This window comes from Melospiza melodia, chromosome 9 (assembly GCF_035770615.1).
Source record: "Melospiza melodia melodia isolate bMelMel2 chromosome 9, bMelMel2.pri, whole genome shotgun sequence".
In the NCBI taxonomy this organism is placed as follows: Eukaryota; Metazoa; Chordata; class Aves; order Passeriformes; family Passerellidae; genus Melospiza; species Melospiza melodia.
In genome coordinates this window covers 15,770,159-15,794,152 of record NC_086202.1, presented here as the reverse complement: position 1 = coordinate 15,794,152, position 23,994 = coordinate 15,770,159, and the positions used below count along the sequence as shown (strand labels likewise).

Sequence of the window (23,994 nt, the reverse complement as noted above, 5' to 3'; positions counted from 1 at the left end):
TGAGGCACAAAAAAAAAAAAAATCTGCCCAAACATGCACTTTTTATTCAATTTTTCAAAGTAATACTTTCAACAAAACGCACACACAAATGTACCAACTCTCAAATGAAGAAACTGTGCTTATGGATAATCATGATTTTAGAATTCATATCTTGCTACCAAAGCCAACTTTGTCCTGATGCTAGAGATGCTCCCAACTAGTTCCCATAGACACACTGCAAGAAGTAATCCCCTAGATGTTCTCCCTATTTCTCTTTTCATTGAAATAAAATCTCAAAATTAAACAACACTAAGCTATACTAAATAAAATTCAAAAACAAAGTAATATTTACAATTCAAATATGCATTATGAGTTCAGTGGGATCAGTGCAAGCAGAAAACACTAACATTGAAAATTAAGATTCTGCCCTTAAAACAGCCCTGTCACGCTGTGACTATAACCATGGCATCCCTAACCATGATACTGTATCACACACTCCATTTGAGCTGCAATTTCACAGGAAACACTGCAGAAACTTCCTTTGTCCTACAATATACAAAGATATTTTCTGTTTACACAAGCTGCAAACTTTGTAGGGATTTTTCCATGGAGTAATTTCATATAGGTGGTTGCATACACCCTAAGAAGCTTTATAAAATAATGTCCAGGTGTTTCCTGTAATTCAATTGCAGTTATGGTAATAAGCACATTTCTTAAAACCTAAGCAGCCTTTCAGTGCCAGATGCTACCTATGCTCCAGTTCTGCCATTCTTACTCATAATTACATCTCACCACTCTATTTAAAAGCTCACATTACATGCCAGAACAACACAGAACTCAGCTATGGCCTATTCAGAGAAAAGATTTTATTAATCTTAGTTCAGCTGTTATGCTTTGCTTGCCTGGTTTTCCTGGATGTGCAATTTCTGTCAATTGTTCTCACTAATAGTATCCTGTTTCTATGAGCAGGAAAGGGCCAGTACAGTTTGTTAGTTAACATTACTTCCTATAAGCAGGGTCCTTATTCTGTAGTAGCAGCGCTGGAGCATTCACTGTTCGTGCTGGATAAGCAATGGATCACGCTGATGCTGTTAATGGACATCCTCTGCAGCCAAGCACCAACTGATAATCAGCACACCCACATTTGCAATAGACTTCCTCCTTCCTGTTTTTACACTGCTGACCAAGGAGATGCCTCTTCCTGCTGAGCCTTTGTGCGACTTACTGATGTATGAAGTAAGAAACTGAAAAACAAGTGCTGTGCTACCACTGTTTTTCCTAATTTTGTGTTGTAATAGTAGATAAAAAGGCAGCAAAGGAAACGGCAGCTTTGCTCGCTTTGGTGCTGGCAGCGCCACTCAATGAAGTGCCAAGTTTGGCCATCTGCTTCACACACCTACATGGATACCAGGGGATGTAGCTGGAACCCTGGAACCTATGCTATTTCATAGAATATAAAGTAGGAAAGTGAAGTCTGTATAGCAATATTTTTATCTTCCTTTAATACTTCCAGAGACTTTTGTTACATAAATTATCTTTTAGGAGCAACGGATTAATCTGTAAACCAAATTGTGAGCTTCCAAGTTCTTTTAAAAAATTTAATGAGATTTCTATTACACATGTACAAGAAATAATTAGGCCTCTATTACAACCTCTAGGTAATCTGTCAACTTTATCTAGAGCATTTGAGACGTAATCTTCAAGATAAATACACATCCATTTTTTTAAAGAAAATTAATTTCATATTTCAACAATCTCATATGTCTGTTCCCAAGACATATGAAATAGAACAGAATATTTAATGTCAGAAATGTGTAGGTTACTTATTTCAATAGGCTTTGAATATCGACACTATACAGATGTAAATACATTATTTCAGAAATTTAAGAAGTTCCAGATAAAATAAAACACCCAGTAATTAAAAAGCTACAAAACCAATTGGATTAAGAATGTATTCTATTATATACAGATCAAACCAGACAATCCTATCCTGCACCACACTCCTCTGCAAACATATAACCAAAACATGTATTTTACAAAGATTTTATATTATTCACTTTTTTAAACTTTATGAGCTCACATAGCCTATATATAAAAAAATCATCATGTATTTAATTCATGTAAAACAACAGCCTGTGCTGTATATTTTTTGCATATCTCCAAGGACCACTGAAGAAAGTAAAACATGACTTCTAAAAAAAGTCTGTTTTCAATTCAGAAGCTGAACTGAAACTCAGTGTTTCTCTCAGTTAGGAAGCCATTAAGAGTGTTGATGCAACTGACTAACTCCAATTCTTTACCTGCTTGATGAACAAAGAAAATCTGTTCATTTCTCTGCAGCTTCCTAAGTTTATGAAACATACCAGAACAAATATAAAGTATAAAACAGTATGCCCTGTGTTTTATATTGAAATTAACTGAAAACAAAACTTGTAAGAAAACATTGCTTCTATGAACAAAATTAAAAATCCTTCAAAGCCACTCTATGCCTAAGGAAGTGTGCAAACTGTGAAAGTCCCAAAACTCAATAGGTTAAACATTTCCTTTTGAAGCTGAAATGTCTCAAAAGCATCCCCCAGGTACATATATGACAGTATATGCTTTATTAATTTTGTATTACTCTGATTCCCAGGAGAATTGCAAGTTACACTCACTGCAATTTTGCAAGCAAAATACTTTCCCTGAGACACAGTGAAAATCCCATTCACAGTATTAGAACTGAACACTTTTCTCATGCTATATAAATAAATTTTTAAAAAAATCCCCAGTGTCTTTTAGGTCCTCTCTGTCCAATCCCACGTCTTTCCATCAAGGCTGATGCACTCTAAAATCTGTTTCCTTCCTTCTTAATACCTCTGTCAGTGATTAAGTTCCCTACTAGTTTGCTATTACTGGCAAAGGTTGACATACGGGAAGGGCCTCAGCCAGGCTCGAGGAGAGATCATTAACTCCTTCCTGCACAGGAAGGACCCAGTTTTTCAGGAGTACAGATAGTTCTGTACTAGACATGTACAAGATGAGGAAAAGCTGCATTGTTGAAAGTACTTCATCAAGCTGAACCTCAAATTGAACTGTTATTGTTATACCAAGCTCTGTGGTGACAGGGATTGGGTCTGGGCATTTCAAACATCACCAGAAAATAGCCAGAAAGACCAGCCACAGCTGGATTTCACAACTAGCCACAGCAAGCCCTTCAGAAAGATAAAATCTCATGTGACTACCTGATGCTGATGCAAAGCTAGGACTGTATTTCTGAATGAGTTAGTACTTAATAGTTTACTACAACCCATAAAAATTGTTTCCTATTTGCAAATCCTTTTCTGGCACTATCTTAAAAGCATTATTCAAGACATATTAATCCTCTTCAATTTGAATGAGCTTATTTTAGTAGTATAATACATAAATGCAACATGACAAAACCTGCAAATACACCAGCACTTAACAGTCAAAACCAGACTTATATTTAACTGAATTATGTTACAGTTCCTCAGGTAGATATCAATGGTTCAGACACACACAAAGAAAGCTGGAGCACAGGCTATGCTGTTGGCTTTCCAAAAAGATTCACAAGGAAGTAAGCACACACGTGACTGGCATTTGTGAAGGATGTAAAATTATGTACTTCCTATGCACATGGCAGGTCCAAAATCTGGGTCACCAGACATTGAATAAAATCAGCTTGACAAACAAGTCAATGAAGAGATGACAGGAATAAGAACTGGCTTTTCTGAATTTAACTGAGGTAAGAGTGCACAAGCATAAGCTGTTCATATGAAGAGAAGGCTGAATTTTAATGAAACAATGACACAAACTACATAAAACATCTATTAAGTACACTATTCTGATGATGATGTATCAGATGATTCCTCTTTTTTAAAAGCTTTCATGTATTTTGAAATTTGTTTCCTAAACACTGGGACAAGCTCTTTGGTAATGCCTGTGAAATTGGAGAGAGCTGTTTCAGAACAATTCACACAGGTTACTGCCTTGGGTAAAGCTTCACTTGGCAGTTGCCCATTTGGAAAACACTGCAAGAACTGAGTCAGAAGCTGATGTGTGAACAGCTAAAAGATCAAGATAACCTGATTTGCAGACACATATTTCATGACAAACTTAATCAGCATTGAACCTAAAGATTTTTTCAAAACAAAAAAAAATTGCAGCGCAGACATGACTGCAAACAGTTTCAGGCTTTATAAAAACCTGAAAAGTAATATGTTGAAACTTGCAGCAATGCAAGTGATTCCTTATAAAACACTTTTGCTACCAATGGCAAATTTGACCAGGCTACAGAAAAATCAGAACTGCAGTTCTGCTGCTGTATGACAGATTAATCAGTCTACAGCACAGACTCTTCAAATGCCCTTTTGACTCTATATAATGGACTAGGCAATAAAAAAATTGCTCCTTCATAGCAATATACATCACATAGACAGTTGCTTTATGGGACTGTTGTCTTTCAATTTAAGTACTTGGAATACCATCAAATCCTACACCAAGTGACAAAATCTGCAACTGACACTACAAGCAATCCTCTATTTTTTTAGGATACACTGGTTCACAGCAAGCAGGTCATTCTCCTTACTCCATAACAATCCACTTACAAAGTAGAAATTAGCTATTATAATAAAAATAAACTGATAGATAAATACATGTGCTAGTTTGGGCTGGGGTAGAGTTAATTTTTTTCACAGTGGCTGGTATGGGGCTGTGTTTTGGATTTGTGCTGCACACAGGGCTGATAACACAGACATGTTGTTGTGATTGCTGAGCAGGGCTCAGACAGAGCCAAGGCCTTTTTGTGCTGCCACACTGGCCAGGAGGCCGGGGGGAGACACAGCCAGGGCAGGTGACCCCAGCTGACCAAAGGGCTGCTCCAGAGCAGATGGCATCGTGCTCAGTACATACAGTGGGGGAACAAGGAGGAAGGGAGGAGACATTTGGAGTGATGACATTTTGCCACAATAACTCCTGCAGTGCTACAGGCAGGGACAGAGCAGCTGGACAGTGCTCAAGCAGAGAGGGACCTGGGGGTCGACAGCCAAGTGAACATGAGCCAGAGTGTGCTCTGGCAGCCGAGAAGACCAAAGGCATCCTGGCCAGTATCAGGAGCAGTGTGGCCAGCAGGAGCAGGAAGATCACCCTTACCCTGTGCTTGGCACTGCTGAGGCCACACCCTGAGTGCTGTGTCCAGCTCTGTCCCCTCAGTTTGGGAAGGACATTGAGACGCTCGAGTGCATCCAGAGGAGGGAACGAGGCTGGAGAGGGGCTGGGAACACAAACCCTGAGAGAAACCACTGAGGGAGCTGGGGGTGTTCAGCCTGGAGAAAAGGAGACTCAGGGGAGACTTTATCACTCTCTACAACTCCCTGAAAAGTGGTTGTAATTAGGTGGGGTTGGTCTCTTTCTCCAGGCAGCAACTGACAGAACCAGAGGACACAGCCTTACGCTGCACCAGGGGAAGTTTAGGTTAGAGATCAGGAAAGAATTCATCACTGAAAGAGTGACTGGGCACTGGAATCGTCTGTCCAGAGAGGTGGAGGAGTCATTGTCCCTGGATGTGTTTAAAAAAAGAGACTGGATGTGGCACTTAGTGCCATGGTTTAGTTAATGAGGAGGTGTTAGGTCATAGGTTGGACTCAATGATCTCAAAGGTCTTTTCCAACCTAGTTCATTCTGTGATTCTGTGTTCCAGAATAACCACTACTTGTGATGGGGCCCTGCGGTCATGGACATGACTGAACACCTGCCTCTCCATGGGATGCAGTGAGTTCAGTCCTTACTTTGCTTGTGTGTGCAGCCTTTGCTTCTCCTAGTAAACTGCTTTTACCCCAGCCCACAGGTTTTCCAGCTTCTATCCTTCTGATTCTCTCCCCCATACTGCAGGTGGGGGAGTGAATGAGCAGCTAGATGGGCTCGGCTGCTGGCTGGGGTTAAACCACAACAATATACATGAAAGTACAGTCCTGATCCAAAAGAGACCACAGCTATCACACAAGGATTTTCCAGTTCTTTGGGGCTACTTTGTAACTTCTGTCTGAAAGGGAACTCAGGAATAAAAGGCATTAACTTGAAAATTAAGAAGGGCTTGAAGACAGACCATTAATAAAGACAGGGTCTATTGATTTTCAAACCAATAGCTTACAATTCTGTAAAAGATTACCATACCATTTGAAATCAAAATATATGATCAAACCATTAAAATTCTCATCTAAAGCACTGGCTGATGATCACAGAGTATTCTTATGTCTGCTCTATATTTAAAACAAGACTAAGCTATAGACAAAAACGCTATTTGCTGGCTCATGCTCCAAAACCAAAATATTGAAAACACTGAAAAATTACTTTAGACAATCCTACCAGACAAGTAAGACCACAGGAGAAAAATGAAGGCAACCACATTTTGTTATTGGATAACCACATCATAAATCCCAACAGACCATAGGCAGAAAAAGTACTTCCCTGACTGCAATTGTGTAATGCTGTAAAATCTTCCCACATTTTCAGATTTCATTCATACTGCTATGCTACCACTTACTAACTGTGGTGCTGAAGACACAGAATCACATACCTAAATCATGCCTGCTGGTAACTGCAATGTGCACTTTCAGTAAAACAGAAGTTACATAACATTTAGGCACTTCGTTCATTTTGCTTTGGACAGGCCCCCTCAATGAATACAAGAATATCTCCAAAATACAAACTACAGACCCCAGTCTGGGCAAAGCACCTGCAGTTTCAAAGTGTACCACAACCCAGTAAAAGCAGCAGAATTAAACTCTCATTCCATATCTCTAACTCTGAATTTTCTCAGGACCTTGATCAGTAAAGGACAAAACTGCTTCTTTTTCTAATGATGCCTTACTAAAGTGTAGCTTTCACTTTTGGCTTTTCTGCAACACAAGGACAGAAGCCCAGAATGAACAGCTATCAATTTAACACTTCAGCCAAACTCATTTATGATATCCAACCTCCAAACTCTGCTTAATCTGAACAATAAAAATGCAGCACTATACAGAAATGATTCTGCTTTGCAGTCTCAGCTCAGTGCTGCTTTTACCAGTGCAATGCAGTCCTAGACCAGGGGAAGGTGACTGCAGCATACTGCAGCATCAGGCAGAAATGCATCATCTGAACGGTGCTTGTGGCTGTCATTTGTTCAGCCAGAGACAACAGGACAGAGAAATGTCTTCACAGGAGGCTCTCTAAGAACTCTTCAAAGATGTTTCATGGGCAGCACAACTTAGAGCAGCCTACAAGACACTCTAACATCTACCAGGCAACGGCTTTGTGATGACAGATTTCAGGAAGAGAGAATTGAATTAAAAGCAATTTTACACTGACTTTTGAGGAGCACTTTCCAAGCTGTGATTGTCAGTTAAAGCTACAGAGTACATTCTGCTTATAGACAAATACATCAACAGACACAGCACCTCCTTATCAACTTCACCTTAGCAACAGAATTTCCATTATCAAATTCCCCACAGCTTTTTATATTTAATTTTACTTTTGTATTTTTGTTCAGTCAATGTATTGTGGGCATGGAGGTACTCCCCTGACAGGCTGTGTATGGGAACCACAGAACACCGCAGACTCAGTGACGCAAAGCTCACAAGATGAAGTGTTTAGAGAAAGTCTACCATATGCTTATGAAATATTTTGCCAAGCTAGAGTTTAAGAGTTAATTCATCTATTTAAAAAAAAAAAAAAAGCTTTAAAATACTACACACTACTACAGACTCAAAGAAACTCATATCTATAGCACACAGGGCCCTGGCAGAACAACTTCTACTCTGTCGAGTTCCACTTTGACCTTTTTCAACCAACCATAAACTAACCATCAAATAAGGTCAATCATTTTCTTCTGAAGAGAATCTGTCTTACTAGCTACCACAGCCTGTCCAGCTGACTATTCAAGAAGTGTTAAAACCCAGAGTTCAGTGAGGGCCTTAAGTTTTTTGTTATTAAGTTTCTGACTTTTCTGTTGTTGTTGAGAGGATTATGGGAACTGCTTTTCTTTCTTTTTGTCTTTTTCCATTTCCTTTCTAAAGATTAGAAATGAGATAGTTGTCCCTGAGAGAAACTCAAAAGTATGTATGCAACATGAATTACATTATATTAACATGTTCTATAAAAAGGTGAGAGTGATGAGCCTTTAACAAGTTTTGTCATTAATCTCATTTTGTTAGCCATTAAAGCCAAAAAGATGCTGATAAAAGCTTCACAGAGTCTGATGAAAAAAAAATAATCCTGGCTTGCTATAGACACAGTCTGCCTATTTAATGAAAGGCATGTTGGCTTAGGTCTCATTTATAATGATTCAGCATGTGTCACTGAATTTAGAGATGCAAGTAAAATAGCAGCAAATTTAAATCAATAAATCCATCCAGTTAAAATGTAAAAAGAAAATTAATTTAATCCAATACAATCTCTTCCTCTCTTGAGATGCAGAGCAGTCTTTAGGAGCTAACTTTCCTAAACAGTAAATAATCCCAACTGCACTAGCTGTATGCTGATTCCTCCTATACAGGACCTGCATTTCACATTCCTCTTTATGGGTAGATCTCGGCAGTAGAAAATCACCTGCAGAATCAGTCTGTATGTTATTCCTTACCAGTAAATTATACACAAAAACATTATAGATCTATAAAAGTTATTATTTTTTGTATCATAAAAACAAGTGCTGCCACTCTTGTAGCAGGGCAGGAAACAGCACCCTGGCAGGAGCAGCTATACCCAAACAGCAAGCAAAACATTGAAGAAAAATAGGAGCAAAAATGTGTTTCCATGGAACCTACATACAGCCCACAAGAAAAATGTACACTTCCTTTGTGAAGCATGGATGCATTATGAAGACATTAATATCTTGATATTAACAATTAAGGATAAGTCAGATCTTGCATATTCTACATTCTTCAGCATTTAATATTACCTCATGCTCCTTATCCAAACCACTCACCTCAAGCCCCCGCTTTTTTCTGCTATTTAAGTAGGTATGTTGGTATTTTATTTGATGTGGCAATGCTATAAATATTCTCCCAGCACTATAACCCAAAGATAACAAAAATATTCCATTTCACATAACGAAATTAATGTAATCTCAGTCATTACATGAGACAACTGGCTTCAATAGCTTCTGTGACTGGAAATCAATGGATCACTTCATGTTGTAGCCTTATGCAACTGCACGTAGAATTACTCAACTCATTTCTTTGATTCACATTGTTTAACGAGTAAAAACCTAGATCTCATGCAGAAAATAATGCTCCATTTTACATTCATGCTTCTTTCATTGAAATAGATCTTGTAATTTGATGTGGGATTTCAGACTTTTCAGTTTCACACAGCAATTCACAAATTGTAACATACAGCTGAGCAGACAGCTCAAGATTTGATCTTAAATACTGCTGCTCTTAGGGAGTAGAAGCATACTTCTGTGGTGTTTGCTGGACTTCTTTCAAAACACTCAGCCAGGTGTAACCACTCTTTCACCTAAATTTTTTTATTTGTAATTGAACACTACGGTTAAATCAGACCAACATCCACTTTTTCCCTAAAAATCCTGAAAGTCAGCAATGTAAAATTCCCTTACTGGAAAATCGGTGATAGAATAGAAACATGCAAAAAATAAGAAATTAAGGTTTAGAATTTATAAAGACATCAGCACATTTTAAATGCTTAATATGGATAAGAGATTCATATGGTCCCTTCCCCATCCACACCTGTGGATGCCTTCTTCTGCTGTGTAGCCCAACACTCTGTTCTTTCTACAGGTTACTCTGATATAAGCTCTATACTGAAGACAGTGATAAAAGTGCAATTATATTTAATATTTTGTTGTGGTTTTTTGCAGGCATCAGCTTCAACCTGCCTGGGCTTGTTAAGTGATTAACATGGTGAAACTGCCTCCAGGGACAACTTAATTCTGAAAGCATCCCAGCTACTTTCCATCAGCCTAAGCCCACAGACTCCCACAGGTGAGGCTCCTTGCGATGCTCAGCTTCAGCATCTCCACACTGAATTCCCAACAGCAGCTGTGCTTAAGGAACATGAGAGAAGGTCAGAGTGCAGTTTGCTCCAAGCTGACCTCCAAGACCAGACTGAGCCAGCAAGCAGTCCCCATGCGATGTCCAGAGGAGCCCACCACATTCCCCATGGGGGCTCTCAGAGGATTGATCAGCCCCAGCCTCACACAAATGCCCAGACTGCCACCTCCCAGCTGTGGAGGATCCACTGTAGACACAAGTAGCTAACCTCAAAATCAGCTGCTATGATGGGCAAAATGACCCACTTGGCATCATGTAACAGGAACTTCTCTTCCATCATTTCTCAGGACCGCATTCCCACCCATGTAGCCCACGTTCATCCTTTCCCAGCCCTGTCCACACTCTGCAGCAGGCACCATTCCCACTGCAGGAAAAGCCAGCAGCACCATGCTCACTGCTTTGCAGCACGCTGCCACACAAACTGCCTTTTCCAGTTTTCTGCACACAGGCTCACTGTATCTTTTCAAGGAGATATCATTCACAGTTCTCTCTCCACCGTCTGGCTAGTGCTTATGTTTTTTTCACTTATTTCAGACATCTTTAATCGGGGAAGCACCAGCAAAGCTCCACGATGAAGATCCCCTTTCCCCTGTTTCCTCTACAACCCAATTCATTCTCCACAGGCCCTGCCCTTATCTCCCCAGCTCTAACTGAAAGGTACCTCCACATTCACCTCTAACAGGAAAGGTTATGCAAAACCTTTTTTTCAAAATGCAGGCTAAGCCATTTAGCAGCATGTAGAATTGGAGGAAAAAGACAGAAAACCAAACCATTGCAGTCATGGCACACCAGACATTCTCTAAACACTGTCACATTTCCAAGTAAACAGACCAGGGTAGTGGGTTTCAGACCGCATCATGAGAGGTTGATATCGGAGCACTGCAACACCCACCCACGATACGGTTCCGGCCCCGTTCTCAGCACAGACCCGGCGGTACCGGCACACCCAGGGAGCTGCCCGTGCCCAAGTGCGGGCGGCAGAGCCCGGCACTGGCTTACGGCGGGCGCCCCAAGCCCGGCCACCCGCGCCGGGCCCAGGGCCGCCCCGTCCCGAGGCCGCACTCCAGCCCCGCCGGGGCCGTGCCCGGCGCTTCCCCGGCAGACAATGCCAGGGAGCGGCCAGCCCGGTGCCGGGCCACGGCCGCCGTCTCCGCTCGGTCGCCTTTCCCTGTCAGAGCGGCGGCACGGCTTGACAGCCCCGCTCCCTGCCCGCGCCGCACCGGCCCCTTCCCTCCGCCCCGCAGCGCCCGGGACGGGGGGCGGCGGCCGGGCCCCCACGGAGCGGCAGCGGGGGCCGCGCGTCCCCTCCGCACCCACCGTGGCCGCTCCCACCTGCGGCGCTGCGGGCGGCCCCGGGCCGTCCCTGGGGAGCAGCTGTCAGAAAGCGCGGCCGGGCCGCGCCGCGGCTCCCAGGCCGGCGGGCGGGCAGGGCGTGGGAGCTTCACCCGCCGGCGGCGCCACGGCCCCCGCGCCCCGCACCTCAGGGTGGGTCCCACGCAGGCCGTGTCGGTGCTCTCGATCTCCTGCAGGATCCGATCATGCTCGGGGAGACTCTCCGCCATCTTGGATGGGAGGGACCCGGCGGCCGCGCCGCTGCGGGAGGCGCCGAGGGAGGAGCGGCCGCGGAGCCGGGCGGGGGCCGGCGCGAGCCGCCGGGGAGGGTTCGCCGGTGCGCGCCGGGCGCGGGGCGGCGGGGAGGAGGGAGGGGCTGCGGCAGGTGAGGGGGCGCGGGTCGCGCCAGGCCGCGCCCTTCGGGCTCGCACCAGTTCGGCAGGGCTGCGCTGCCCCTGTTAGGGGCAGGGCTAAGTCGGGGAGCCCGGCAAAGCCCCTCCGTTCCCATGGCATCTCCGGGCGCTGGTGTCCGGCAGAGACCGCGGGCAGCTGCATCTGCCCGGCACCTGCCCGTGCGACCCGCTCGAGGCACTGTGACAAACGAGGGACGCGCAAAGTGCGGCCCCTCTCCCAGACCGACCGGCTGCCCGCCGCGCTGCACAGACGCCTTAAAGGCTTACAGGGTTCAACAGGACCTTTTCCACTGAGCTAGTTCTGGTTTGGTCTTGTGGCTAGTTCATGGTGTGGTCTTGTTTTATTTTTATTATTATTATTTTGTTTGTTTTGATTCCACCGCTCCCGCACACGCTGACCGTGCCCGTCCCGGCAGGGAGGGAAGCACCGACCCCTGAGGCGGAGGCTCTGCCGGGTTTCTGCATTCAGGTTATGTCAGTCGTCATTCCTTCCATTCTTTACACGATAGAAACTTGGGGGTCGGGGTAAAATAGAACAAAACCAAGACAAACCAAAAAAGTGCACCTCTATGTGCAGTGGCTGCTGTATTTCACTAGAAACTAGCATAATGTTTCCTAGTGCTTTGTACAGCAAAGCTTCATGTGTCAACGAAGGAGGAATAACCTATTTTCTATGTAAATTTTACACTTTGTGGCCTGTGGCCGGGGATTAACTAATCCTTGGGTTTTGCATGCTCAGGAGACAGGATGCACCTGCTTTCTGGGCAAAGTTATCTGCACACAAGTGGGAAGTTTGTGTAAAGCAATAGGCCAGATAGGTAAAACTTCAGGGTGATGTGTAGCTACTTTTTCCAGTAAGGAACTGACAGCATTTGACAAATGTGAATGCATCAAGGTCTACAATTGCATTTGGCATCCTTCCAGTTACTATTATCAAGCTTATCATCTGTCCTGCCCTGGTGCAACTACACCTGTACACGAGTTAATAAATGGCACCAGAGACGATGCACGTCTTGTCTGTGCCTGTGCCTTTATCATATTCAGTGTTGATTCAGATTGTTCATTCACCTACTAAATCAACAAGGACTATTCTGAATGTAGACAAGTGCTTACAAATTGCATAATAAAAAAAAAGGAAAAATCCTACCACTTGTAGTATTTCCTTCAAGAAATCACTCAAATGCAGTAACAATTTTCCCACATTATTTTTTTTTTCACATCACCAAAATACTGAAGTTCTAGATTGACACATTTTTCGGGGTAAATTTAATTTTCTTTTTTTAGCCTGATGGTTACTGCAACCTGACGCCTACAGTGCCAGGCAGGCTATTTTTAAAACTCTTCTACAAATACTGACAATATACCTAGACAAATTACATTACAATCTTATATATAATTACTTTTTTTAAGGACAAATATGCAGGGGAATTTTTTCAGTTGCACTTTTACTAATTAACAGTTTCCATAAGCTACAAACAAAACAAAAATAATTAAATCTTCAGACATTTAGAAATATCAACAGTAAAACCTTAAGTAGTTCTGTCTTTGGTGATTAAAACAAAATTGCATTTATTAAAACTTTAAGAATGAGAAGCAGTAAATTATTTTTTAAAATGTAGCTGTTGACTTTAAAAACGTTGCTACACAAAAGAGAACATTTTCATTTTTAAGAGCACTTTCTTTTTCACAAATCTGCAGCCCCTTGTTTTCATTTTTAAGAGCACTTTCTTTTTCACAAATCTGCAGCCAGCCATCAGAATCAGATCGCTTTGTCCAGGTGAAAAGAAAGAGCAGAGTAGGTGACCTTGGCTTGTACTTTTTCACTGAGGGCCAATCACATTGAAATTAAACTCAACTTTCTTGTAGGCTTCAGGGTCAGGAAAACAAAGTTTCTAATATATTTTGCTGACTGAAAGAACAGCTATAGAAGGAACAATCCATCATGAAGAGTATAATACTATTAAAAAGAAGCATACCTTATGGTGGTTCCAAGAGGCAGCTCGAAGGACTGGATCTCAGCAAGGGCATTTTCATATATCTGATCTTTGTTTTCTTCTAGATACAATTCTGAGAGATTTGACTTGCTTTTCCTTGCCATAGAGTCGCATAAAACTAATCTAACTTTAGGAGAGGACTTTTATTCTGATTATTAGAGTTGACTAAGTGGCTCTCTAGTCAGCAAAACCAAGCATAAAAAAAAGATCCTGTGCTAACCTCGTGACTCCTGAGGACTTTGTGTCCAAGAATGGTGCACAGCTGCTCTTTTCCTGTCTGCTGGTATCATTTGCCTCGTATGCACTACCCAGGCCTGCACAGTCTTTTGTGTGTGTGTGTCCAATATATATTAGTCTTAACAACAAATTTCCTGCCAAAATAATATTTTTACATCTTTGAAATAAATATTAAACCTGAAATTTAATAATTTTGAAAACATAACTTTAAAGGATTTTCAGGCACTAGACATCAATGCTTAATTTCTCTGTTAAGTTTTATGAGATTAAAATTATTATTTTTTTAATTATATTTTCCTTTTGCTATATAAAAAGCTTGCACACAAGGACTTAGCTGGATTTATGAAAAAGGTTTATGGATCTCCTAAAGCAGATTAGAAAAAACAGAGAAACACTTTTGTTCTCATAGTTTTCCTTTTCAGCATTAGTAGTTGCTACTTCTAATAACAAATTGCAGAAAAAGCTCTGAGATAACTGTGGGGTTTATGTGTATGAGCAAAAAAAAAGCTGTTACTAATTTATTACCTGCATGGAAAAAATTGGATGACATGCTGGGACCAGTGCTGCTGTCATATCATTTTCATGATGATGGCAAAGAAAACACCTTGCGCAAATGCCATGAATTACTTTAATTTCAGGCAGTCATTTCAAACATGAGACTGGAGTTCTAGATCTTTAAGTTTAAAGAACTGTTTAGAAGCCTAATTCAATATCATTTGGATAATCAATATATTTTGGGGTTTTAAAATATTGCTAGGGGTTTAATCAAAATTTGGCTCCTAAGCTCAGTACTGCTCCTGACAAAATTGACTAATTCAGACACTCATGATGCAGTCAACAGTTAAGTGCAGGAAAACAGAGATTACCCCTTTAGGAGCAGGGTGATAAACAGTTTATTCACTTCTCTGTGCCCAGTGGGAACACTGAGGAGATGAGTTCACATCAGTAGCAGTGGGAAAGAACACTAAAGGCTGCAGTGAGTTAAGGTTACAAATTTGCAGTGTGTTTCCTTGAACAAGCTGCTTTAATTACCAGTTCATTTTTGAATCAAAATAAAGCAAATGCTCTGTTAGCACTATTATGCAATACACTTCCTGCTTTCATGTTCTACATGGAGTTGAGAGTAATTTTTACACTTTTCACCAGAAATGGGAGCCTGTGATTGACCCATTCAGCCACTGGATGTCACACAAACGCAGATGAAAGGATGATGTGGAAACTACTAATTTCTAATCTTAACAGTCATCGGATTTAGAATTAATTTAACAACTATAAAGTGACAGTGTGAAAGTAAACTGCAAATATTATAACAAGATTAAGCTTATTCGTGTGATAGAAGAAAGTACATCTACTGCCACTGTGGAAGAGCAGAGGCAGGGCAGGTAAATCAGAGATGCCTCAGACATCTACACCCAGCCATCACACACTGTGGCTGGCAATAAAAATAGAATGCAGTGATGGAAGCATGATGATTTATACAAAATGCTTTTATGAATGTATTTATGTGATTTTAAATTAGTTCAATTCTTACAGAGGCTTTGGATAAAATTTCTTCTTCCTCCTCTCCCAAACATTTAAACAGTAGCTTACTTTAGGATATCAGCTAACCAAAATAAACAGGACTCTGAATCTGTTGTGCCAATGTTCTTGCTGGTATCACAGCTGCCTGGAAATAAATATGTTTAAGAAAAAAGCAAAACAATGTAAGAAGAAGCAAACAAATACAAAGAGGAATGACCAAGGAATAGGCAGATGTTACAGTCTCCAGTGGCAGTGGCTGTTGAAGTACCTTGGTTCTCTGGACAGGATTGCCCCAAGCCTGGCTGCTCAGCTCTCCAGAGTGTTTTACACCCCCACTGAACCTAAGACCATGACATCCAGATGATGATCCAAGGTACAGTGGTGGATTTGTATCTGACCTCAGATCTGTGGGCAGGAGTACATTAAACCTGCCAGAAGCCCTTCCTGCTGCAGCTGACCCTGCTTCTACCCCGTGCTGTCTGTCCAGCCTGTGCTCCCCTTCCCCATGTCTGCCAGCTGCTCCTCCCCACTGCAATTCCAGTGCTGGTCAGATGTGCCCAACATCTACAGCTTTCAGTCACACAGGAGCTTCTCCTGTTTCCAGCTGAGCTCAGGGCCACCCTCAAAAGGCTTTAGGGAACTGCCTTGTTCAAGGAAATAAAGTATCTTTGTAAAAAGACAAAGGGACAAATTCAGTATAGGCACTTGACATCCGCTTCTGGCAGAACGGTGTAGCTTTGCTTCACAACTATACGTAACGTACTTGGAGGCTGCAACTAAATAGTTTGTCACCAAAGACAATACTAAGTAATTTTTTTTTTTAATTTATGGTACTCTCCATGCAGAAAAGGACAAGAGATGTTATCATTTCTGAGGCATCATACTTGTACTAAGTACTTGTACTAGTTCAGATTTAACCAGGTCAAGAAGCCTGAGGAGACTTCTTCTAGAAGTCCCCAGCAGAAAATGAGAAGGTATTTTCTGTGCTGGCTAAATTCATACTATTTCTGTGAAGGAAGTATTTCATTATCTGGACAGGCAGAAACCTCAGGCCCTGTAAGATATAGAGCTGTTGCCATTGTTCCAATCATCCTGAGATTTTCCTTTGAAAAAATGATCCAAAGCACCTATTTCTTGCTGAAGGTGTAAAAATGGTTCACAGCTCAGAAGAGAGCAAGAGGGGAAATTGAGGCAAATTATCAACAATATTGTGAAACAGGATGCAGAGGCTTATCTAAAGCAAAACCACTTTCACCACGTCCTTTCTCCCCTTCCTCCCCTAATTCCTACTCTTCCCCAACCCTACTGGGATACCAGAGGGCCAAGAACTGCTGGTTTAAATCTTTCCTGCCTGTGTTGATACTTTAAAAATACATTTTACCCACATGACCATTACAAAAAGTGTAATGAGCTGTAGAGTAGGGTCCTTACTGGGTATGCAATTCCAGTGCAGATTACTTCCTTTTTTTGCAATTGCCAGTGCACAATTAGCAGCTTTGAGTCTGTTTCATTTTCTTTCCCAGTTGGATTGGAATCCATTTTGAATGAATCATGGAAAAGAGAGAAGGGGAAAATATTCACCCTCAAATGGAATTACCATAGATAATTTTCACATGCAATGCCATCCATAACAAATTACTTCATTGGTCATTGCCTAGATATCTCCTCTTTACATCCCTCCACAAGGACAACAATGCCCTTAGTCATTTCTCTGGCATCTCCTGCTCTGCTACTGCCTTCTTTCCTGGGCTCATCCCCAAATTGGACCCTTGCAAACCAGCTCATTCTCCCTAGAAACTGAACTGACTGCTTCTATTCCCCTTGTGTCTGTTTTTCTGATGGCCAGACCCATTTCTGCCTCTCAGATGAAGCATGGTAGCAACAACCCTATCAAATAATTCTTGAGGAAAACAGGCAGATGAGGAGATGATGGAATTACCACTGCAATTTTTTGCCTTTTCTTTTTGCCTAATATACAGCCAGTACATTTGATATCAGCAGGGAGATTACCTCTTTTAATTTCAGAGCATTTAAGTGAATGATGTTTTCTGAATAGTAGTCAAAATCATAAATACATTGGGTTTTTTTGCTTTAATTACACTACATTTAAGAATTGGACAGAGTATATAACAATCTTCACCAAAATACTGAATGAACAGTGTTCACATTTGGGGGTTCACATGGGGCTTTTTTTATGGTAAATTGTCAGAACAGCACACATCTCTCCTGTTAGGAGGGCAGTGCATCACTAACTGCTTTTGGCATTTCACTGACATCTTGCAAGTGCCTAAAAATATCTGGAGAGATCCTTAGCTGGTGCTGATGTTATCTTTGTAAGAGTCAATAAAGTAATCAAAACTACTGGTTGAACAGAGGCGCTTCAGTCTGACTGCAGTGGGAAGGAGAGGAGAGTCTGTCATTACATATTATACATACATACATATATATATATATATATATATATATATATATATATATATATATATAAAATGTGTTTATATAATGCTAGTTGCCATTGAAGAACAAATACTATTTCATTTTCATTTAAATGCTATGCTAAAAAACGTATTTTTTAGCGTAGCATTTGAATGATGCTACAAAGTAGCATCTTTATCATTCCACAGAACAAAACACTGATGCACAAAAATTTTTCTCTCTGCTTACCAGTGCTTTTAAGGAACGGGCATTGACTAAAACCCTGAGTCAAGGGCATGCCCTGGGAGCCTGAGGGCTTTGCTTCTTTATAGGCAGTGGGGAGCTCTATTACAGATTGTTTTCTGGAGGACATTACTGTCCTTGAACAGGAGGGCTTTTATTTCTCCACACTTTTAAGAGCATCCAATCTTAGATGGCCACAATGTTTGTATTCCTTATGTAACCCAGGAGAACTTTCCTGAGAAAAACAGCCCCTGTTCTAGTCTGGGATATGAACAAGTCAGAAATTAAAACTACTTTTGATGTTAGGATGAGTACATGATGGACATCTGACTGGTGATGGCCAAGTGGTCCCAGCTTGATGAGCTGCTCTGTCAGCTGAGCCACGGTGAGTGAGAGACACGGTGCCCACTCTGAGTCTGTTCTCACTGCAAACTGAATTGCTTTAATTGAAACTACTATGAACAACCCACTAACAAGTTTGATCATTTTTATCATGGCCTTTATTTTTTTAATACTTCAGGAAGAAAAAAACCAACCTTATCTGAATTTAGGCTTGAATCACTTTAGCTAATAATTAATTAAACTAAATACCTCCATAGGCATTTTCAGTCTCTCAGGTTCTTATTTCAGTTTAGTTAGAACTCCACCTAATTGATTTAAGTAATAACTCTGCCTTAGAAAGGAATATTATCAGATAGTTTTTTGCTCCAGTTCTGTGCAGGTCAGGCTTATGATTCTGCTACATTCTCCATTCGTGCTCCCTGAAGTTTGCAAAAGGGAACAGTTAGCATTAGGTTATCACTGCATGATGGTTGGTATTTAATTGTTCTTCTAGTCAGATCTGGCCAGAGGAAATCTTCAGTATTCATTTTGCTGAAGAGCCCATGCCTATTCAGTAGTGTTAACAGCAATCAGGAAATTTAAAGGAAGTACCTTGACTATCTGCTGCTTAGATAGCTGGGTCTTATTACTATGAAAAAAAAAAAAAAAAGAAAAAAAAAAGAAAAAGCAACCAAGGAAGCAACATTGCCAAATAATACTATACTTCAAGAAAAAAATCTCTTTTCCAGTAAATGAATACAAGAATCATTGTTTAAAGTGTCACACCACACTAGCTGCTTTTTTGTAATATTTCCTAGCTATATTCAATTAACATGGCACGTTAGACCTTGTAAATCAACACTATTAGCTTTGAAAGGAACCGCTTGTTTTTTGAGAACATTCCAGGCCACAAACACTTTTTCCAGTGAAAACTGAACAATTACAATAAGACTCTGTTTTGGTATGAAAATAGGAAATGATGCTAAACAAAAGGGAATGTTTGTTTAGAAATTCCAAGGCCATTAATTTATATTAAGAAACTGTTTGTGCTCAGAGACTAATCAAAAGGTGATGTGAATCATTGATCACAAAAGGACTTTATAGATAAGGACCAAGTGCAGTTCTGGGTGATTGTATTATATATTAACAACTTTCATGAGCAGCTTTTGCTGATTCATTTGGCAGGAAGTGAGCTGCCAAGAGAGATTTCTAGAGGAGGAACAATCAACAATATTTTCATATAAAATAACCTCCCGTTACTGTATTGTTCTCACAACATTTGATAATGAATGCTTTCCTGTTCAAGAAAAAAAATGCATAAATCACAAAAACAAAGGCAAATCTGGTTTAGTGTTACACTGCTATAAATACACATATAGACAAAGTAAGGACACTGATCAATTAAAAAATTGGAAAACTGCTGAGTACTCCTTGTGAAATTGCCGCACTGTTTGGAATTAAAGATTTGGTAAATGCTATTCTTTTTTAGAGGAAAAAAACTCACACCTTTGTCTTTCTTCTTGGTTTGGAAGCTCACTGGCCATGACACACCTGGGATTTTATGCAAAAAGCAATACTTGGTTTCCATTCAGGAGAGCAGGACCTCCACAGACACCAGGTCTGAGCCACCAGGCCAGCCCCAGGAGCAGTTCCAGAGCGCCCCATGGCACAGGGACAGCTTGGCCCTCTAAGCAAGCTGCCCTGAGCAGCACAGGCAGCCAAGGAGGGTCCCCACTGCTGCGCCACGGTGAGGAGAGCTGGGGGCCTGTGTTACACAAGGTGCACCAGGGACAGTCCACAGCAAGGGGACACAGCGAGCCTGGGAGTCCTCTGCCATCCAGCCCGTGCCGAGGATGCTTTGCCCACATTGCCAGCAGGCATCATTCAGCTTTCTTAAACCCTGTCATTGCTACCACTGGTACAAATAGAGAAAAAAGAATGCAAATGCCTTCAACTAATCTTAGTTATAACTTGATGTGTGATGGCAATGCCCAAATGCAGTGAATTTGGGAACTCATGGTAAAGGAAAGAGAACAGGAGAGAAAGCATGGACCAAGGAGCTTCTGAGAGTAAAAGATGCTGCAGTATATCTTATAGACACTTGTAGTTCTGCTCTAGCTGGGTCCTGGTTAGATGTTATTCACAACCAGTTGCACAATTCTTTGACTCAAACTTTCCTATTTTAAGATTTTGATGTACTACAGTACTTGTCCTTAAATGCATGGTAACAAATCAGGGGCAGATTTAGGAAGCAATCTATTAGAATGACTAAGAAAAGTTTTAAAGAAATTAAGAAGGAAAAATCAGAAGCCAAATATGTTGGCAGTTGTGGATTTTCATTCAGCACAGACCTGGCAGAGCTCTGGTACTTTATCTTCCTTTTTTTTCCTTATGAAACATTTCATGTTTCATAATGTTTCAGCTATTTGTTTCACTAATGTTTCATAATGTTTCAGCCATTCTCTGATTCAGGAAATACTAATTAGGCCACCATGGAAAGGAAAGGCAACTCTTGCTAAGGAAAAGTGCTGTATAATAGGCTGTCATGAAATTCCACTAATTCTACCACCAGAGGAAGTACTGATTATCAAAAACCTGTCAGCCAAACATAAAAAATAAAAAATATTCTAAAGTAAGGATTTAAAGGGTTTTTAAAATTAGAATATCTTGAAATATTTTGTTCAGTAAGGAAAATCTATTAGCATAACTGGAGTCTGAAATCAGGATAGAGTTTGTATACAGTTAATGTAAATTCAGACTTTAGAAAATGGTTTAAAATATCACACATTGATGCCGAATAAATACTCACACTCTCACTTCTGCTGGTTGATGTCATCCTGAGAACACAGATAACAATCCATTGTAAGATTAAGGCTGTCCTGATAATGTAGTTCATCTGAGTGACAACAACAAGAAGCTATAGTCTGCTCATCAAGCACTGCAGGAAAGACAAGATTAAATAATTAATCATGGCAAAACCCAGCCAGTGGGAATATCAGAAATTCCTGACTTAAGAACCATTGTTAATAACATAAAATATTTGAAGCCATTTGCGCACTGAAATTTACCAAGGCAATGAGGATACTATAAAACAAAATTGCACAATTGTAGACAACAAATTGCATTCTACAATGTAAGCAGATTTTGGTAATTAAAAAATGTGAAGTCCAAATGACGATTTAAATTATATTTCCCCCTTTGCATACAGCAGTCTACCTGAGATACTAAGATTTCAGGAAGTATTAGCTATTCAGTTGAATTAATTAATTAGAAATTTAGATATTTAACACATCCTATCTCCAATTAGCCAGGAAAGACATTAAAGATATCTGAGTCACATTAAGAATAAAACAAAAACATTTTTCACATCAGATTTTACATTAGGAAGCAAAAGGGATGCACTGAAAAGGTTAGAACAGATTAATTCCTCTTTTCATAGTCCAGAGAGGTACATTTATAAGACAAACTAACAAAAGGCATAGAGAAGATGCATCTCATGGAAAACGGGGTAATAATGAACTTTTAGCAGTACTGGAAGGATTCAGATTTGCGCTGCAAATAGGAAGTCTGATAATGTTAGAAAGCAAACAATCATCTCAGAAGAATTGCTAGTGATAATTTAAAAGATGTTTCTATTTTCTCTTCTCTTACTTTATTACTACTGGATGAAACTGTCCTGCAGTTCAATGGTCCTCTTATTTATTTCAAAACTTGACAAGCTGAAATAAAGGGTGATGCAATATATTTACATATACATACACCTCTTATATGTCAGCCATTACCTGCCACCATCCTCCCCCATCTCTCAGTGTAACACAAGCTTTACATTTACAGTTTCCTTTTCCTCTTAAAGGCAATGTGTCATTTTCAGAGGTTATGAGCCCAACAGTGTAAATTTTGCAACTTGAAATGTAGCATGTAACATTGTCTCCCATGTCTGCTTCAAAACCTTAGGGGAAATTTTGCCTGACTGAGACAAAAAGCAATTAAGCCTTCAGTTTTAAAGGGTTTTTTTCCAATGCTTTGACTGCAAACTTTCAAAAGTCACAGAGGTATTTTCCTTGCCCAAGACAAGCAACCGACAGACTTGGAGCCCACCACAGACCACTGCCCAGGCACAATGGGGAAGGAAAATCAGTCTTACCTCTGAATTTTCCTGTGTGTTTAAATCAGACACTTAATGATTTTTGTTTAATGTAGGGTTTGAGTTTGAATAGTACTTTAAGCACTGAACTGTCTCCTTAATGTTTGGAGGGGATTAAGTTCAGAGTTCATTGTGTTGTCTGTCATTTTAAAAAGATTAGATAGTTTAGTTCGGCTCCTAGTGGCCATGTAAAAGTCTCTGTATTTATTGACTGTCTGGAGTCATTATCAAAGCCTCTAAAACCAATCGACACCTTGTAAACAGAGGTGCCATTATTTTAGTGATCCTGATAAGATTTACATGATATCCACATTTTTGTTATGATCGATTTAACTGTTAGAGATATTCATACTGTAAGAGCTTATGTGTGACACATGATTACCAATTCCATTAGCAAATTAGGCTTTATATTGGTTTGGAAAATACAAATTAATGTAGCCCATCCTAGTCTGTGTCAGAAGTAACTTGTAGTTTGGATTAGGAAAATTCTGAAAGGTTTCAAATATTCTTCCAGCAGAAAAAGATCCTTTCGAAGGGAGGAAATGATAATTTAAACTTGGGGATCATTCTGGTGACTATTAGTAGACTGAGAAACAGTATCATGTGGAAGAGTCTGATGTCATGAAAGAATAGATTTTCTTTTACGTAGGAAGAAAGGTGTGCACCATTAGACTACTACTATACAGTTGTTAAATTGCATTAATTATTTATTTTTTTCCAGTAGTTATACAAAAATCAAGTTGAATTAGAGACTTCAGAGTCATTCTCAAGAAATGACTGAAGGGTTTTGGTTGGTTCATAAAGGGGCAAAGCTAAATTACAGGGCTGTCAATTGAACAATCACATTGTAAATATCACTGACAACCAGTACCACTTCTGATGCCCCAGGACTTCCATTTGTAAGTCAGATGCTCCAAATACAGCAATGGATTGCAGTCTTTCTGAAAGAGAATGATGCATTTCACTGTATTTATGTAGAAGATGTGTTATAAAATCATAAAGCATAACTGACAGAACGAGAAAGTTCCATTGGATTTGAAAAATTTGGCATAATGTTTACAATCATGCTGTCATGGAAATGCTTTTTTCACCATTCATGTGAGGAGGCAAGTAAAGGTACTCCAGGGGAGGTAAGAGCATTTTTTAGACCTGATTATACAGTTGGTTAAAAAAAATCCAGTTTTTCAATGCCCAACTTATGCTGTGTGTATCATGGTAGGGCTCTCACATAAACTGATTTTACAGAAAGACTTTTCCTATTGAACTTCAGCTTACATTGTGCAACAAGTCATTTTTTCGTGGTGACCTGTCTACTGAACATTTGTTTGCTGACATTTGATAAATACTTG

The 23,994-nt window shown here is 40.4% G+C and overlaps 1 protein-coding gene across 7 annotated transcripts in view; it reads right to left on the bottom strand.

The window, feature by feature from the left end:
- EXOC6 (exocyst complex component 6) overlaps positions 1-21,439 on the bottom strand; it is a 93,454-nt gene extending 72,015 nt beyond the window's left edge. For 5 of the 7 annotated variants that reach the window (XM_063163488.1, XM_063163489.1, XM_063163491.1 and 2 more), the window contains exon 1: positions 13,747-14,006. In XM_063163488.1, the coding sequence (XP_063019558.1) occupies positions 13,747-13,868 (122 nt within the window). In that variant the 5' untranslated portion in view covers positions 13,869-14,006. Of the gene's footprint in view, positions 1-11,504; positions 11,607-13,746; positions 14,007-21,310 lie in introns of those variants that run through there. The other 2 variants (XM_063163492.1, XM_063163490.1) reach the window with 2 other exon arrangements.
- Positions 21,440-23,994: the final 2,555 nt, after the last annotated feature.